The sequence below is a fragment of the Thalassophryne amazonica genome, chromosome 16, assembly GCF_902500255.1.
Source record: "Thalassophryne amazonica chromosome 16, fThaAma1.1, whole genome shotgun sequence".
In the NCBI taxonomy this organism is placed as follows: Eukaryota; Metazoa; Chordata; class Actinopteri; order Batrachoidiformes; family Batrachoididae; genus Thalassophryne; species Thalassophryne amazonica.
Window position 1 is genome coordinate 67,567,702 of NC_047118.1, and position 18,824 is coordinate 67,586,525.

The 18,824-nt window shown below is 40.5% G+C and overlaps 1 protein-coding gene across 2 annotated transcripts in view; it reads left to right on the plus strand.

The window, feature by feature from the left end:
• Positions 1-18,824, plus strand: part of LOC117527610 (trinucleotide repeat-containing gene 6A protein-like) — a 118,100-nt gene that overhangs the window by 84,711 nt on the left and 14,565 nt on the right. For both annotated transcript variants that reach the window (XM_034190037.1, XM_034190038.1), the window contains 4 exons: positions 9,668-9,838; positions 9,917-10,057; positions 10,444-10,551; positions 16,905-17,135. In XM_034190037.1, coding sequence (XP_034045928.1) covers positions 9,668-9,838; positions 9,917-10,057; positions 10,444-10,551; positions 16,905-17,135 — 651 coding nt within the window. The remainder of the gene's footprint in view (positions 1-9,667; positions 9,839-9,916; positions 10,058-10,443; positions 10,552-16,904; positions 17,136-18,824) is intronic.

Sequence of the window (18,824 nt, forward strand, 5' to 3'; positions counted from 1 at the left end):
ATATTGTAAGGCAAGGCCATACAATAATTATGTAAAACCCCAACGGTCAAAACGACCCCCTGTGAGCAAGCACTTGGCTACAGTGGGAAGGAAAAACTCCCTTTTAACAGGAAGAAACCTCCAGCAGAACCAGGCTCAGGGAGGGGCAGTCTTCTGCTGGGACTGGTTGGGGCTGAGGGAGAGAACCAGGAAAAAGACATGCTGTGGAGGGGAGCAGAGATCGATCACTAATGATTAAATGCAGAGTGGTGCATACAGAGCAAAAAGAGAAAGAAACAGTGCATCATGGGAACCCCCCAGCAGTCTACGTCTATAGCAGCATAACTAAGGGATGGTTCAGGGTCACCTGATCCAGCCCTAACTATAAGCTTTAGCAAAAAGGAAAGTTTTAAGCCTAATCTTAAAAGTAGAGAGGGTGTCTGTCTCCCTGATCTGAATTGGGAGCTGGTTCCACAGGAGAGGAGCCTGAAAGCTGAAGGCTCTGCCTCCCATTCTACTCTTACAAACCCTAGGAACTACAAGTAAGCCTGCAGTCTGAGAGCGAAGCGCTCTATTGGGGTGATATGGTACTACGAGGTCCCTAAGATAAGATGGGACCTGATTATTCAAAACCTTATAAGTAAGAAGAAGAATTTTAAATTCTATTCTAGAATTAACAGGAAGCCAATGAAGAGAGGCCAATATGGGTGAGATATGCTCTCTCCTTCTAGTCCCCGTCAGTACTCTAGCTGCAGCATTTTGAATTAACTGAAGGCTTTTTAGGGAACTTTTAGGACAACCTGATAATAATGAATTACAATAGTCCAGCCTAGAGGAAATAAATGCATGAATTAGTTTTTCAGCATCACTCTGAGACAAGACCTTTCTGATTTTAGAGATATTGCGTAAATGCAAAAAAGCAGTCCTACATATTTGTTTAATATGCGCTTTGAATGACATATCCTGATCAAAAATGACTCCAAGATTTCTCACAGTATTACTAGAGGTCAGGGTAATGCCATCCAGAGTAAGGATCTGGTTAGACACCATGTTTCTAAGATTTGTGGGGCCAAGTACAATAACTTCAGTTTTATCTGAGTTTAAAAGCAGGAAATTAGAGGTCATCCATGTCTTTGTCTGTAAGACAATCCTGCAGTTTAGCTAATTGGTGTGTGTCCTCTGGCTTCATGGATAGATAAAGCTGGGTATCATCTGCGTAACAATGAAAATTTAAGCAATGCCGTCTAATAATACTACCTAAGGGAAGCATGTATAAAGTGAATAAAATTGGTCCTAGCACAGAACCTTGTGGAACTCCATAATTAACTTTAGTCTGTGAAGAAGATTCCCCATTTACATGAACAAATTGTAATCTATTAGACAAATATGATTCAAACCACCGCAGCGCAGTGCCTTTAATACCTATGGCATGCTCTAATCTCTGTAATAACATTTTATGGTCAACAGTATCAAAAGCAGCACTGAGGTCTAACAGAACAAGCACAGAGATGAGTCCACTGTCCGAGGCCATAAGAAGATCATTTGTAACCTTCACTAATGCTGTTTCTGTACTATGATGAATTCTAAAACCTGACTGAAACTCTTCAAATAGACCATTCCTCTGCAGATGATCAGTTAGCTGTTTTACAACTACCCTTTCAAGAATTCTTGAGAGAAAAGGAAGGTTGGAGATTGGCCTATAATTAGCTAAGATAGCTGGGTCAAGTGATGGCTTTTTAAGTAATGGTTTAATTACTGCCACCTTAAAAGCCTGTGGTACATAGCCAACTAACAAAGATAGATTGATCATATTTAAGATCGAAGCATTAAATAATGGTAGGGCTTCCTTGAGCAGCCTGGTAGGAATGGGGTCTAATAAACATGTTGATGGTTTGGATGAAGTAACTAATGAAAATAACTCAGAACAATCGGAGAGAAAGTCTAACCAAATACCGGCATCACTGAAAGCAGCCAAAGATAACGATACGTCTTTGGGATGGTTATGAGTAATTTTTTCTCTAATAGTTAAAATTTTGTTAGCAAAGAAAGTCATGAAGTCATTACTAGTTAAAGTTAATGGAATACTCAGCTCAATAGAGCTCTGACTCTTTGTCAGCCTGGCTACAGTGCTGAAAAGAAACCTGGGGTTGTTCTTATTTTCTTCAATTAGTGATGAGTAGAAAGATGTCCTAGCTTTACGGAGGGCTTTTTTATAGAGCAACAGACTCTTTTTCCAGGCTAAGTGAAGATCTTCTAAATTAGTGAGACTCCATTTCCTCTCCAACTTACGGGTTATCTGCTTTAAGCTACGAGTTTGAGTTATACCACGGAGTCAGGCACTTCTGATTTAAAGCTCTCTTTTTCAGAGGAGCTACAGCATCCAAAGTTGTCTTCAATGAGGATGTAAAACTATTGACGAGATACTCTATCTCACTTACAGAGTTTAGGTAGCTACTCTGCACTGTGTTGGTATATGGCATTAGAGAACATAAAGAAGGAATCATATCCTTAAACCTAGTTACAGCGCTTTCTGAAAGACTTCTAGTGTAATGAAACTTATTCCCCACTGCTGGGTAGTCCATCAGAGTAAATGTAAATGTTATTAAGAAATGATCAGACAGAAGGGAGTTTTCAGGGAATACTGTTAAGTCTTCTATTTCCATACCATAAGTCAGAACAAGATCTAAGATATGATTAAAGTGGTGGGTGGACTCATTTACTTTTTGAGCAAAGCCAATAGAGTCTAATAATAGATTAAATGCAGTGTTGAGGCTGTCATTCTCAGCATCTGTGTGGATGTTAAAATCGCCCACTATAATTATCTTATCTGAGCTAAGCACTAAGTCAGACAAAAGGTCTGAAAATTCACAGAGAAACTCACAGTAACGACCAGGTGGACGATAGATAATAACAAATAAAACTGGTTTTTGGGACTTCCAATTTGGATGGACAAGACTAAGAGTCGAGCTTTCAAATGAATTAAAGCTCTGTCTGGGTTTTTGATTAATTAATAAGCTGGAATGGAAGATTGCTGCTAATCCTCCGCCCCGGCCCTTGCTATGAGCATTCTGACAGTTAGTGTGACTCGGGGGTGTTGACTCATTTAAACTAACATATTCATCCTGCTGTAACCAGGTTTCTGTAAGGCAGAATAAATCAATATGTTGATCAATTATTATATCATTTACCAACAGGGACTTAGAAGAGAGAGACCTAATGTTTAATAGACCACATTTAACTGCTTTAGTCTGTGGTGCAGTTGAAGGTGCTATATTATTTTTTCTTTTTGAATTTTTATGCTTAAATAGATTTTTGCTGGTTATTGGTGGTCTGGGAGCAGGCACCGTCTCTACGGGGATGGGGTAATGAGGGGATGGCAGGGGGAGAGAAGCTGCAGAGAGATGTGTAAGACTACAGCTCTGCTTCCTGGTCCCAACCCTGGATAGTCACGGTTTGGAGGATTTAAGAAAATTGGCCAGATTTCTAGAAATGAGAGCTGCTCCATCCAAAGTGGGATGGATGCCGTCTCTCCTAACAAGACCAGGTTTTCCCCAGAAGCTTTGCCAATTATCTATGAAGCCCACCTCATTTTTTGGACACCACTCAGACAGCCAGCAATTCAAGGAGAACATGCGGCTAAACATGTCACTCCCGGTCCGATTGGGGAGGGGCCCAGAGAAAACTACAGAGTCCGACATTGTTTTTGCAAAGTTACACACCGATTTAATGTTAATTTTAGTGACCTCCGATTGGCGTAACCGGGTGTCATTACTGCCGACGTGAATTACAATCTTACCAAATTTACGCTTAGCCTTAGCCAGCAGTTTCAAATTTCCTTCAATGTCGCCTGCTCTGGCCCCCGGAAGACAATTGACTATGGTTGCTGGTGTCGCTAACTTCACATTTCTCAAAACAGTCGCCAATAACCAGAGTTTGATCCTCGGCGGGTGTGTCGTCAAGTGGGGAAAAACGGTTAGAAATGTGAACGGGTTGGCGGTGTACACGGGGCTTCTGTTTAGAACTACGCCTCCTCACAGTCACCCAGTCGGCCTGCTTTCCCGGCTGCTCGGGATCTGCCAGGGGGTAACTAACGGCTGCTAAGCTACCTTGGTCCGCACCGACTACAGGGGCCTGGCTAGCCGTAGAATTTTCCACGGTGCGGAGCCGAGTCTCCAATTCGCCCAGCCTGGCCTCCAAAGCTACGAATAAGCTACACTTATTACAAGTACCATTACTGCTAAAGGAGGCCGAGGAATAACTAAACATTTCACACCCAGAGCAGAAAAGTGCGGGAGAGACAGGAGAAGTCGCCATGCTAAATCGGCTAAGAGCTAGTAGCTACGCCAAGCTAGCGGATTCCTAAAAACACGCAAAGTGAATAATGTGTAAATAATTTAGAGGTGATTCAGCAGAAGGAGTGCTTTAGTTAAGGCACGTAAAGATTACATTGGGAAACAAATCGTAATCTAGATAACTAGATCAATCTAATTGCGCAGATTTAACAGATACAGAAAAACACCGCTGTGCTCCGGAACAGGAAGTGATACAATACCGCTGTGAGAGCCAAAAACAGCAAGAACAGTGACAAAGGTATCTTAATTTTTCCCCACTAAAACCCTAAAGAGCATATGTCTGAGTAATATTTACCTTTTTTTTATGTTAAACCGACCTGTTATGGTCTTCTGAAACAGTTGACAGATGTATTTTATAACTTAAAAACGGGACCAGTGCTAACGCGTTAGCATGTCTATGGCGTTTTCAATGTTAAAGTTAGCATTAAGCTGTTTACATCTCAGCACGTTTGTGTGCATTTGTTTTCTGTGTAATAATTAATGGCTCAGCATGTCGTAAAAGAGTCAAATGTATTACAAATTGCAATTTTTTAATTTATATATTAATAATAATAATAGCAACAACAATAGTAGTAATAACTAATAATGCTACAATACAATTTTAGAGAAACAAAGAACCTGTTAAAACAAAATAGAAAAGATAAAACCAACTAAGAATTAACAAAGAAATAAATATAGAAATAAAAAAACTGTTTCCTGTGAATACCTAGTGACTCTTGCACCTCCACGTCATCCCTGTTTTATTTAGGTTTAATGACAATTTGTTTCAGTCAAACCACATCTAAGCTGTGTTTTTAACACAAGAAAAAAATAAAATGCAGTAAACTGCACATTTGTGTCTTTTTTTCATGAAAATATCTTATTAAAGATCACATAATTACACTTTAGTCAGGCCATTAAAATACTTTTGTGGACTCTTGCTGTAATATGTTGTCAGTGGTTGAGATAGTTTCTGTAGGCATCTAAAAATGCTCATAATCGGGTGAAACCTGATGGAAATCTCTTTGTGGTGTGTCGGTGATGTGATATGTATGTGCAAAATAAAACAAAACACTACTCCAGGTATGTTTTTGACAAATATAACTTTGATACAAGGTCAAACGTTGATGTTGCGCGATAAAGGCCTTTTTATAACTCAAAGAAATAATGGCAAAACTCACATTTAAGTTAAAAAAAACAAACAAACAAAAAAAAGCGATTAATCAAAAAGATAATCGACTGAATAATCGTTAGTTGCAGCCCTAGTTTGAGTGAGAGCATTTTACCGATTAAATGTGAATAAGCCAGTTTTGAGTTTCTCAGTGCGCGTGCGTTTTCAAAATGGGTGACGGTGTTACTTTGTGCACAGCAGAACATTGTCAATTGCTTTAGGTGCTAATTTTGTGTTTTTACTGTATAGCCAACGACACAGCAACCTATTGGCGCATTTACCGTATTAGAACCGATCAGAATACTACAGAAGACAAAGAATTTTTACTTGACAGTTTGAAGTGAGTTTTATTTGTTTCAGATGGTTTCATACCTATTAAAATTCATCAGAATATACAACCCCTGGCAAACATTATGGAATCACCGGCCTCGGAGGATGTTCATTCAGTTGTTTAATTTTGTAGAAAAAAAGCAGATCACAGACATGACACACAACTAAAGTCATTTCAAATGGCAACTTTCTGGCTTCAAGAAACACTATAAGAAATCAGGGGAAAAAATTGTGGCAGTCAGTAACGGTTACTTTTTTAGACCAAGCAGAGGGAACAAAATATGGAATCACTCAATTCTGAGGAAAAAATTATGGAATCATGAAAAACAAAAGAACGCTCCAACACATCACTAGTATTTTGTTGCACCACCTCTGGCTTTTATGACAGCTTGCAGTCTGAGGCATGGACTTAATGAGTGACAAACAGTACTCTTCATCAATCTGGCTCCAACTTTCTCTGATTGCTGTTGCCAGATCAGCTTTGCAGGTTGGAGCCTTGTCATGGACCATTTTCTTCAACTTCCACCAAAGATTTTCAATTGGATTAAGATCCGGACTATTTGCAGGCCATGACTTTGACCCTGTGTGTCTTTTTGCAAGGAATGTTTTCACAGTTTTTGCTCTATGGCAAGATGCATTATCATCTTGAAAAATGATTTCATCATCCCCAAACATCCTTTCAATTGATGGGATAAGAAAAGTGTCCAAAATATCAACGTAAACTTGTGCATTTATTGATGATGTAGTGACAGCCATCTCCCCAGTGCCTTTACCTGACATGCAGCCCCATATCATCAATGACTGTGGAAATTTACATGTTCTCTTCAGGTAGTCATCTTTATAAATCTCATTGGAACGGCACCAAACAAAAGTTCCAGCATCATCACCTTGCCTAATGCAGATTCGAGATTCATCACTGAATATGACTTTCATCCAGTCATCCACAGTCCACGATTGCTTTTCTTTAGCCCATTGCAACCTTGTTTTTTTCTGTTTAGGTGTTAATGATGGCTTTCGTTTAGCTTTTCTGTATGTAAATCCCATTTCCTTTAGGCGGTTTCTTACAGTTCGGTCACAGATGTTGACTCCAGTTTCCTCCCATTCGTTCCTCATTTGTTTTGTTGTGCATTTTCGAGACATATTGGTTTAAGTTTTCTGTCTTGACGCTTTGATGTCTTCCTTGGTCTACCAGTATGTTTGCCTTTTAACAACCTTCCCATGTTGTTTGTATTTGGTTCAGAGTTTAGACACAGCTGACTGTGAACAACCAACATCTTTTGCAACATTGCGTGATGATTTACCCTCTTTTATAAGTTTGATAATCCTCTCCTTTGTTTCAGTTGACATCTTTCGTGTTGGAGCCATGATTCATATCAGTCCACTTGGTGCAACAGCTCTCCAAGGTGTGATCACTCCTTTTTAGATGTAGACTAATGAGCAGATCTGATTTGATGCAGGTGTTAGTTTTGGGGATGAAAATTTACAGGGTGATTCCATAATTTATTCCTCAGAATTGAGTGAGTCCATATTTTTTTCCCTCTGCTTGGTCTAAAAAAGTAACCGTTACTGACTGCCACAATTTTTTTTTCCTGATTTCTTATAGTGTTTCTTAAAGCCAGAAAGTTTACAAAATTAAACAACTGAATGAACATCCTCCGAGGCCGGTGATTCCATAATTATCGCCAGGGGTTGTACAAAACTTGACTTGCTCTTTTAAAAAAATTTCTGGGGGAGATCCCAATAATCAACACTGTGTTTTGACTTCACAGTTTGAAGTGAGTTTTCTTTGTTTCAGAAGGTTTCATACCCATTCAAATTCACCAGAATACACAAAATTTGACTTGCTCTTTTAAAAATGTTCTTGGGGGGAGCACCCCCACACACCCCAGAATCAAGACTACACCCTGCCCCCCACCACCCTTTTATGTATGTTTGTTCAGGTTTTGCATTCTTTTTATTCTCTCTCTCTCTCTCTCTCTCTCTCTCTCTCTCTCTCTCTCTCTCTCTCTCTCTCTCTCTCTCTCTCTCTCTCTCTCTCTCTCTCTCTCTCTCTCTCTCTCTCTCTCGAAGCTGTTTAGAATAGATTTGTATAATGTGTTTATTATATTTATTGGGGGGGGAAAAAGTGTGTGTGCCCCCACGACGCCACATTGTAGGGAATTGCTGGCATTAATTTTTGCCAGGAAAAAATTTCAGTTGGATGAAAATTCATTGCTTTAATCCATGATATATATATGTATTTATTTCAAACTGGAATTGTTCCAAACAGTATGAAAGTGGCAAAAGTGATACCTTTATTTAAATCTGGTAGCAAACGTTTTTTTTTTTTTTTTTTTTTTTTTTTACAAATTACAGACCTGTGTCTCTATTGTCACAATTTTCTAAGATATTGGAAAAGCTTTACAATAGTAGATTGGATAAATTTGTAGAATGACATAACTTGCTGGATGAAAGTCAGTATGGTTTTAGAGCAGGTAGGTCCAATGCAATGGCACAGCTTGATTCAGTAGAAGAGATCAGTAGTCATGTGGACCAAAGGAAAATAGTAATAGGTTTATTTATTGACCTGAGAAAGGCTTTTGATACAGTTGATCACAATATATTATTTCAAAAGATGGAACTACATGGGATCAGAGGAGTGGCTTTGAACTGGATTAAAAATGGCTTGCCAAACTGGAAACAGTTTGTTAAACTCAGGGATTGCTGCTCTTCGTATCTGGACATTGTTTGTGGGCTTCCTCAGGGTTCTGTTTTGGGACCAAAATGATTTATTTTGTACATTAATGATTTATGTAAGGTTTCGGATCTGTTTAAAGCAGTTCTGTTAGCAGATGATACAACCCTGTTTTGTTCAGGAGATAATTTGCAGAAATTGTCTGATTTACATACTGGAATGATAAAGTTAAAGAGATGGTTTGATATTAATAAATTATCACTAAATTTGTCTAAAACTAAAATGTTATTTGGGAATTAAAATAAAGGCATACAAATTGAGTTAAATATACAAGGGGTAATCATAGATCGTGTCAAAGAAAATAAGTTCTTAGGTGTTATTGATGAAAGTATTAATTGGAAAGCTCATATTCAAAAGAAAGTGTCAAAGTATTGCAGTACTAAAAAACAAGGTAAGGCATGTTCTTGAATGCAAAGCACGTCATACTCTGTATTGTTCATTGGTTGCACCCTAATTGGCTTACTGTGCTGAAGTTTGGGGTAATAATTATAAAATGACACTGCAATCATTATTTATTCTCCAAAAGAGCATTAAGAACAGTTCACAGTGTAGGTTATTGAGATCACACGAATTTGTTTGTTAAATCTAAAATATTAAAACTGTGCAAGTAATGTATAATGTGAAATAAGCAACTGCCCCTCAGAATTCAAAAATTTTTCAAGCAGAGAGAGGGAAAATATAATTTAAGGGGCTTGTATCATTTTAAAATTGCTGGTGCCCGGATGACTAGGAAAGGTTTCTGTGTTTCTACTTGTGGCCCAAAAATATGGAATAATCTGATGAAAGAGCTCAAGCAATGTCCAAATGTCAGTCAGTTTAAAGACAGTGTAAGGAACTGATCTTTTCTGAATATGTGAAAATTGTCTAAATTCTCTGTAAATACAATTCATGTTGAATGACTATATAGTTGTTAGTTAAAGTATGGACAATTGTTTTTTTTTTTGTGTGTGTGTGTGTGTGTGTGTATATGTGTGTGTATATATATATATATATATATATATATATATATATATATATATATGTATATATATATATATATATATATATATATATATATCCTGCATTTCCAACCAAACCAGGAAGTTCTGTTTTTCTGTTGTAACCTGATGTCTGCACCCCCAGGTGCTATGTCGTCTGGGCTGCGTCTAGAGGAGTCACCCTTCTACGATTTCTTGTCTCCTGGTCCACCCCCCTTGAGTCCTCCTGGCCAATCAATGGGCTCAGTTGGAGATGGCTGGCCCCCTCGTGCCAATTCCCCCCTGCCCCATGGAAATACTGTCACATGGCCCCCAGGTACACACACTTTTATCTACGAAACAGAAATGACCTTTACATGAAAAAAATCTCACTACTTTGTCTTGTTGTCTGCAGAATTCCGGCCTGGGGAGCCTTGGAAAGGGTACCCCAATATTGACCCTGAGACGGATCCCTATGTGACCCCTGGAAGTGTCATTAATAACCTCTCCATCAACACTGTCCGCGACACAGACCACCTCAGGGACAGGAACAACGGTATGTCGCCTGTGACTTTGAATGTATGTTACAATTTATTATTTATTTGTTTTACGATTATATGCAATGGTAGATGGATAGTTTTAAAATGTGTATACCTATGTGACAGATGTGTACACCCTTAATCAATCAATCAATCAACTTTTTTCTTATATAGCGTCACATTTGTCAGGAATGCACATTGGAGAAGCTGATTTAATTAAATGTAATTGGACACTAACGGGTTAGGTGAATTGGAATCTTTATAATTGCCCAGGTCTCCCTTGCAAAACAGATGTCAATCCTAATGGGACTAACCTGGTTAAATAACGGTTAAAATAAAAATAAACAAGTTTAACGACTGTCACCACCAGCAGATTTATTTTTTTTTCTCCACGGTGTCACAGGGCCATCCTCATCACTGAACACCATGATGCCTTCTAACAGTGCCTGGTCATCCATTCGTGCCTCCAGCCACAGCGGTTCCCTCACCAGTACAGCACAAAGCACTTCAGGTGTGTGTCTCTGAGCTTTTATCAGGGAGTTCAAGCCTGGCAGCAGCAAAGGAAGGCTGTTTCCAGCCTCGTAAAGCTGGAAACCTGATTTTCGCTCATTTTTTATTTATTTTACACACACACACACACCCATATTCATCCAACCAAATTCAGATCGCTCCAGTTTTTCAGAAGAACTTTGTGACTGCATGCGTAGCTGGGCTCTGTGCCATGGAGTGGCGCAGAGAGGAGGAGGAGGAGGAGACAGACAGAGCCAGATGTATGGCTTCATGCGGCTCTCGTCTTGCACGTTTTCCCAAACATCAGGCACATGCAGCAGGTGGAACACCTACAGGAGCGTGCTGAAGAGCACTGAAATGAGACTTTTAGCCGACTTGGTGTCAGCAATCAAACTGAATGTGGTGCAGTAGGGTTTAATTGTGCGCACGCTTCTTCCTCCGCCGGACTGGAGGAGGTGCAGAGATGTCTGGCTGCACATGAGTCTCCTCTCGTTCCTCTGGCTCAGACCCGTTCTCCCGCTCATTGGAACGACACTTGACTGACTTCACGTCACTGTTCCTCTTCGGCATACTGCATCAAACTGAACGCTGTGGAGCCGACTTTAATTATGTGCATGTGACAGAAAATTGATTTGGCGTGGTGTGCAGTGAAATGTGACACTGCGTTACAAGTCGTATCAAAACTTGACAGTTTCCGTGTCACTTCATAATAACGCGTGACAGTTTGGGCTCCAAGAACCATCACAGGAACCACTGCGAATGTTGTCACGCTCTATTAAGGAGCACTACTCATCAAGATGGATCAACACGCTCAGTTGCGACCTTCACGACGTGAGACGAAATGTGGGTGGTGTGTGACGTTCGTGGAAGATTTTTGACAGGAAAAAACATGCTCCACGAATATCAAGAATATCATGCACCAACACGCACTATTAAGAAACCTATTCAGATGCGTTAAGTCACATTAAGAAGGTCAGGAATGTGTCACAAATGACAGAAAAATGACATTCGTAACATGTCTTGCTTATGTGTAAACGCACCTTTAGGTTAGGCCACATCCATTTGTGCCTGGATAGTTTATTAAGAAACTAGCAACAAAAAAAAAATCTGCATAGTTCAATAATTGATGACATGCTCAATCCACGCTCCTCTTCTTTGGATTACAGCTGCAGCACGCACATTGAAGTTTGTGATGACATTGCCACACATCTCGAGGGATTCTCCAAATTTCTTTTTCATCCCTCTTCAGATGTGTGGCAGTGTCATCACAAACTTCAATGTGCGTGTTGCAGCTGTAATCCAAAGAAGAGGAGCGTGGATTGAACATGTCATCAATTATTGAACTGTGTGGAAAACAAGAGACAAAGTGGGAAACCTTTGGTATCAAATGTTAATTTGATGCTTCTGTTACAAGTCTGTAAATAAAATTCTCAAATAAGTTCTCATTTCAAAAACTTGTGTACGATCAAAAAATGGTAACATTTTATTGGCCCACCCTGTATATTAAAAGCATGTGTGCGTGATTTTATTTAGCAAGTTCAGTGCAAGTACATAATATATTGTAAATTTGTTAGAAATACATGGATGACACAAAATGAAAACACTTATTTCCATTGTGGTCTATTTAAAAATCAAATGACAAAATAGAATAATAATAAAACAAGAACAATTTGAGATTTACAACGTCCGCCAATCCGAATACAGATCAGTGGAGTCGTCCTTGCCCTAATATCTATCTGTGGTACAAATTTGGTGAGAATCCGTTGAGTAGGGTGGGGTTTTTTAAATTTTATTTTATTTATTTATTTTTGACATAGCCTGTATAAAATGAAATCTTAATTCAGAATCCAGATCTGGATCACCTCCAAAATTTAATGGAGTCTTCCATGGCCTAATACCTATCTGTGGTGAAACTTTCGTCAAAATCTGTGCAATAGTTTTGACGTAATCCTGCTGACAGACACAGACAAATAAACGCAGATGATTTTATTACGCCCTTGGCGGATGTAATAAAATCACAATAGTGTGTAAATAACAAGAATGTAAACAATTTGTAAATACATTTAGACAGTAAACATAAATATTATGTAATTAACAGGAAATAAATGAGTCGAGTTCTTCTAAAACCTGTTGAGATTTAAGGTTCCGAAAACATTGTGGACTCACGCTATCGCAATTCATTATAGAAACTTTGCACAATTTATTTCCACCTTTGAGAAATGACAGCTATCTATTTTATAAACAAAACCAAATTTAGAGCGGTGGATCACCATGGGCAGCATGCTAGTCACTATATTTTCAAAATATGAAAAACTTATTAAAATCAATGTTTTTCTATATATTACATCAAATACCACCAGAGATGAGAGAAACCTTCTCTTTCATGTAGTGATGTTTAATTTCTTAAATGACTGCATTTATATAGCGCTTTTCCATCTGCATTAGATGCTCAAAACGCTTTACAGTTATGCTTCACATTCACACAATCACACTCACACACCGATGTCAGGGTGCTGCCATACAAGGTGCTCACAATACACCGGGAGCAACTTGGGGATTAAGGACCTTGCCCAAGGGGCCTTAGTGATTTTCTGGTCAGGTGTGAGTTTGAACTGAGGATCCTCTGGTCTCAAGCCCAAGGAGCTGCATTGTTTTTGTTTGTGGACTTAAAGAAAGCTAATGATAGATTGCCAAGAGAAGAGTTGTGGTGTTGTATGAGAAAGTCTGGACTGGCAGTGAAGTAAATGAAGGAGGTGCAGGAAAAATCCAAGTAGTCTCCCTGCTGAGTCTGGTGGGTTTGAGGATTCCTGCTGTCATCAAAATTCCAGACAGGGTTTTTTTTTTTTTTTTTTGACCACTGTTGCCAATGTGCTTGCTCAAGGAATGGATCAGATTAAACCTTATTCACATGAAGCACCTTGAAGTGGCTGATTATGTGGTTGTCATATTTGGAAAAATATTCAACTCAGTCCCTTGCTCAACTACTTCTGATATTTATATATACCACAAAGAGAATATTTCTTTGTGTTTTTGCTATTTGGTGGATATGGAGGTAAATTATTTTTTGAATATTGATAATATAACACCTAAATATATCCTTGTCATTTGATTGGTGATTTGTATGTCACATGATATGGATTATTTCTACCATTTGCCATTATGTTCCATTTACTGTGCAATTTTGTTTCTATTTAGCGTGCAACTTTGGTTCAGTACATTTTGTGCTATTGCATGCCACAACCACAGCACGCGTACTCTAGCGGCGACAGCACTTAGCTTAAAAACAAACATGGTGGGGGTTTTTTTTGCACTACATCACGTACGGACTACATTGTCAGGATTGTTTTTTAACTGACTGCTTTTGCGAGTTGACTGAGAACAATTTTAGATTGGATTCGGAGTCCTATTTGAAGTTCGTGTTGGACTGTTTGGAACCTCTTGACCTCAAAGGACAAGGATCTGTTTTAGGTGTTATATAAAGCAAATAATGATTTTTTTTTTTTTCAATTGTGCAATGGAAAAATATTTAATTTGGTGAAAGATGCGCCTTGTTGAATGGAGCATTCCATCTTTCACCTCCATGAAATATTCTTACCATTAGACTCAAAAATATTAATTATTTGTATAATATAGACTGACAGACTACATTACACCACAGCTACTTCTACACACGGCACCCCATGAATGTGGTGGGAGGAACGGCTGTGATTCAGTGGATATACTGAAAAACTATGGGATTTAGGTCTTTTGCAGGCAAAGTTAGTGTGACAGCACAGTCTCCCATGCGGCTCTGCGGGTCAGGCCCACATCATACCTGCATCATTATGAGTCACATGGGTCTCGCAGGGGCTCAGGATGTGGCGCACAAAAGGGGCTTGGACCCATGTATACATGCTGGCAGGTCTAGTTTACTTTTGAAATCCTGTGATGCCAACCCTTAGAGCACATTTTCTTCGTGAACTTTAAAACTCCTGGATGTAATTAAGGCTCTCTATTAAAAAAATAACAAAATAAACTAACAAAAAAAAATATGCCTGGCCATTTAAATGTGGCATTGAGCACTTTACTTGCGTATATAGTTTAATATTTACCTTTATTGTGTCTGTGTACTTTTTTAACTCAGCCACATGGGGTGTGCAGCCAGTACATTCTGAGTGCCGGTCCCAAGCCCGGATAAATGAGGGTTGCATCAGGAAGGGCATCTGGCGTAAAACAAGCCAACCCAACTACGCAGACTAAGAATCGAATTTCCATACCGGATCGGTTGCGGCCCGGGTTAACAACGTCCGCCACTGGTGCTGTTGCCCAACAGGGTGCCCATGGAAATTGGGCTACTGCTGGGCGAAGACGACGAAGAAGAGGAGAACATTTCCACAAATAGCGGGAGAAGAAGAAAACTAGAAGGGTGGAAATGAGAGTAGGGACTTTGAATGTTGGTAGTATGACTGGTAAAGGGAGAGAGCTGGCTATTATGATGGAGAGGAGAAAGGTAGACATATTGTGTGTGCAAGAGACCGAGTGGAAGGGAAGTAAGAGCAGGAGCATCGGCGGTGGGTACAAGTTGTTGTACCATGGTGAGGACAGGAAGAGAAATGGTGTTGAGTTCATTTTAAAGGAAGAGTATGTTAAGTGGTTTGGAGGTTAAGCGAGCGTCTGACAGGGTGAGGAGTGTGAAGTTTGAAATTGAAGGGGTGATGATGAATATCATCAGTGCATATGCCCCACAGGTAGGTTGTGAGATAAAGGAGGAAGAAGATTTCTGGAGTGTGTTAGATGAGGTGGTGAAGAGTGTGCCCAAGCATGAAAGAGTGGTGATAGGAACGGACTTCAATGGCCATGTTGGTGAAGGGAACAGAGGTGATGAGGAAGTAATGGGTAGATATGGTATCAAGGATAGGAATGGGGAAGGACAGATGATAGTTGATTTTGCGAAAAGGATGGAAATGGCTGTGGTGAATACCTACTTTAAGAAAAGGGAGGAGCACAGGGTAACATAAGAGTGGAGGAAGGTGCACACAGGTGGACTACATTCTTTATAGGAGATGCAAGCTAAAAGAAAGAGACTGTAAGGTGGTGGCAGGAGAGAGTGTCGTTAGACAGCATAGGATGGTTGTTTGTAGGATGAATTTAGAGGTAAAGAAGAAAAAGAGAGTGAGAGCTCAACAAAGGATCAGATGGTGGAAGCTGAAGGAGGAAGACTGTTGTGTGAAATTTAGCAAGAAGGTGAGAGAAGCACTGGTTGGAGGGGAAGTAAGTTCGGACAACTGGAAAAGTACTGCAGATGTGGTGAGGGAGACAGCTAGGACAGTACTGGGTATGACATGGACATGGTGACATGGTGGAGGTGGGATTACACCAAGGATCAGCTCTGAGTTTTCTTGTTTGCAGTGGTTATGGACAGGTTGACGGATGAGATCAGACAGGAGTCCCCATGGACTATGATGTTTGCAGATGACATTGTGATCTGTAGTGAGAGTAGAGAGCAAGTTGAGTCTAGTCTGGAGAGGTGGATATATGCTTTGGAGAGAAGGGGAATGAAAGTCAGTAGAAGCAAGACTGAGTATATGTGTGTGAATGGGAGGGAGCCCAGTGGAATAGTGTAGTTACAAGGAGTAGAAGTGGTGAAAGTAGATGAGTTTAAATATTTGGGGTCAACTGTTCAAAGTAATGGAGAGTGTGGTAAAGAGGTGAAGAAGAGAGTGCAGGCAGGGTGGAGTGGGTGGAGAAAGGTGGCAAGAGTGATTTGCGACCGAAGAATATCAGCAAGAGTGAAGGGGAAAGTTTACAAGACAGTAGTGAGACCAGCTATGTTGTACGGCTTAGAGACGGTGGCACTAACAAAAAGACAGGAGGCAGAGCTGGAGGTGGCAGAGCTGAAGATGTTGAGATTCTCTTTGGGAGTAACAAGAATGGACAAGATTAGGAATGAACATATCAGAGGGACAGCTCAGGTGGGACGGTTTGGAGACAGTCAGAGAGGCGTGATGGTTTGGACATGTGCAGAGGAGGGACCCAGGGTATATAGGGAGAAGGATGCTGAGGATGGAGCCACCAGGCAGGAGGAGAAGAGGGAGGCCAAAGAGGAGGTTTATGGATGTGTTGAAGGAGGACATACAGGTGGTTGGTGTGACAGAGGAAGATACAGAGGACAGGGTGAGATGGAAACGATTGATCTGCTGTGGTGACCCCTAACGGGAACAGCCGAAAGACAAAGGAGTAGTGTCTGTGTACTTTTTTAGATCCCAGTAACATCAGCGTCAGAAAGTCCAACATATGCTGCCTCACACCATCAAATAAAAGCAGTGTGTGGGTTTGAGAAGTTACACTCTCTCCTCTTTGGTTCTGTTCTTTCAGCAAGACCCAGCGAGTCAAAATGGTCTCCTGGCAGCAGTTCCATGTCCAACTCCTCCTTAGCCCATGAGTTGTGGAAGGTCCCCCTGCCTCCCAAAGCTCTGTCTGTGGCAGCCCCCTCCAGACCGCCACCTGGCCTCCCGACCCAGAAGCCCAGTTCAGCCGCCTCTGGCTGGGATGGCTCTTCTCTGAGACTTGGAAGCTGGGGTTCCACAGAGTCCAGATACACACCAGGTGAAAACCAAGGAAGATGTGTGTGTGTGTGTGTGTGTGTGTGTGTGTGTGTGTGTGTGTGTGCGTGTGCGCGTGTGTATATATGTGTGTGCGCGTGTGTATATATGTGTGTGCGCGTGTGTATATATGTGTGTGCGCGTGTGTATATATGTGTGTGCGCGTGTGTATATGTGTGTGTGCGCGTGTGTATATGTGTGTGTGCGCGTGTGTATATGTGTGTGTGCGCGTGTGTATATGTGTGTGTGCGCGTGTGCGCGTGTGTATATGTGATATTTAATGTTCAAACTGATAAACTTTGTTTTTGTTCAAATATTTGCTCATTTTGAAATGGATGCCTGGAACACATTTCAAAAAAGCTGGGACAGTGGTATGTTTACCACTGTGTTGCATCACCTTTCCTTCAGCAACACTCAGTAACTGTTTGGGAACTGAAGACACTAATTGTTGAAGCTTTGTAGGTGGAATTCTTTCCCATTCTTGCTTGATGTACGACTTCAGTTGTTCAACAGTCAGGGGTCTCCATTGTCGTATTTTGCGCTTCATAATGTGCCACACATTTTCAGTGAGTGACAGGTCTGGACTGCAGGCAGGCCAGTCTAGTACCCGCACTCTTTTACTACGAAGCCATGCTGTTGTAACACGTGCAGAATGTGTCTTGGCATTGTCTTGCTGAAATAAGCAGGGACGTCCCTGAAAAAGACGTTGCTTGGATGGCAGCATGTGTTGCTCCAAAACCTGGATGTACCTTTCAGCATTGATGGTGCCATCACAGATGTGTAAGTTGCCCATTCCATGGGCACTAACACCCCCCATACCATCACAGATGCTGGCTTTTGAACTTTGTGCTGGTAACAATCTGGATGGTCTTTTTCTTCTTTTGTCCAAAAACAATTTGAAACGTGGACTGGATGGTCTTTTTTCTCTTTTGTCTGGAGGACACGGCATCCATGATTTCCAAAAACAATTTGAAATGTGGACTCATCAGACCACAGCACACTTTTCCACTTTGCGTCTGTCCATTTCAAATGAGCTCTGGCCCAGAGAAGGCAGCGGTGTTTCTGGATGTTGTTGATGTGTGGCTTTTGCTTTGCATGGTAGAGTTTTAAGTTGCACTTGTAGATGTAGCGAGGAACTGTGTTAACTGACAATAGTTTTCTGAAGTGTTCCTGAGCCCAAGCAGTAAGATCCTTTACACAATGTCAGTTCTTAATGCAGTGCCGCCTGAGGGATCGAAGGTCACGGGCATTCAATGTTTGGTTTTTGGCCTTGCTGCTTACGTGTAGAAAGTTCTCCAGATTGAATCTTCTCATTATATTATGGACTGTAGATGATGGAATTCCTATATCCCGTGCAATTGAACGTTGAGAAACATTGTTCTTAAACTATTGGATTATTTTTTTCATGCAGTTGTTCACAAAGTGGTGATCCTCCCCCCATCTTTGCTTGTGAAAGGCTGAGCCTTTTGGGGATGCTCCTTTTATACCCAATCATGACATTCACCCGTTTCCAATTAACTTGTTCACCTGTGGAATGTTCCAAACTCCTGTCCCAGCTTTTTTGAAACATGTTGCAGGTATCTCTCTCAAAATGAGCACACAACGTCCCAACTTCATTGGAATTGGGGTGGGTGGGTGTGTGTGTGTGTGTGTGTGTGTAATATGTATGTATATATAAAACCCTTTTACTCAT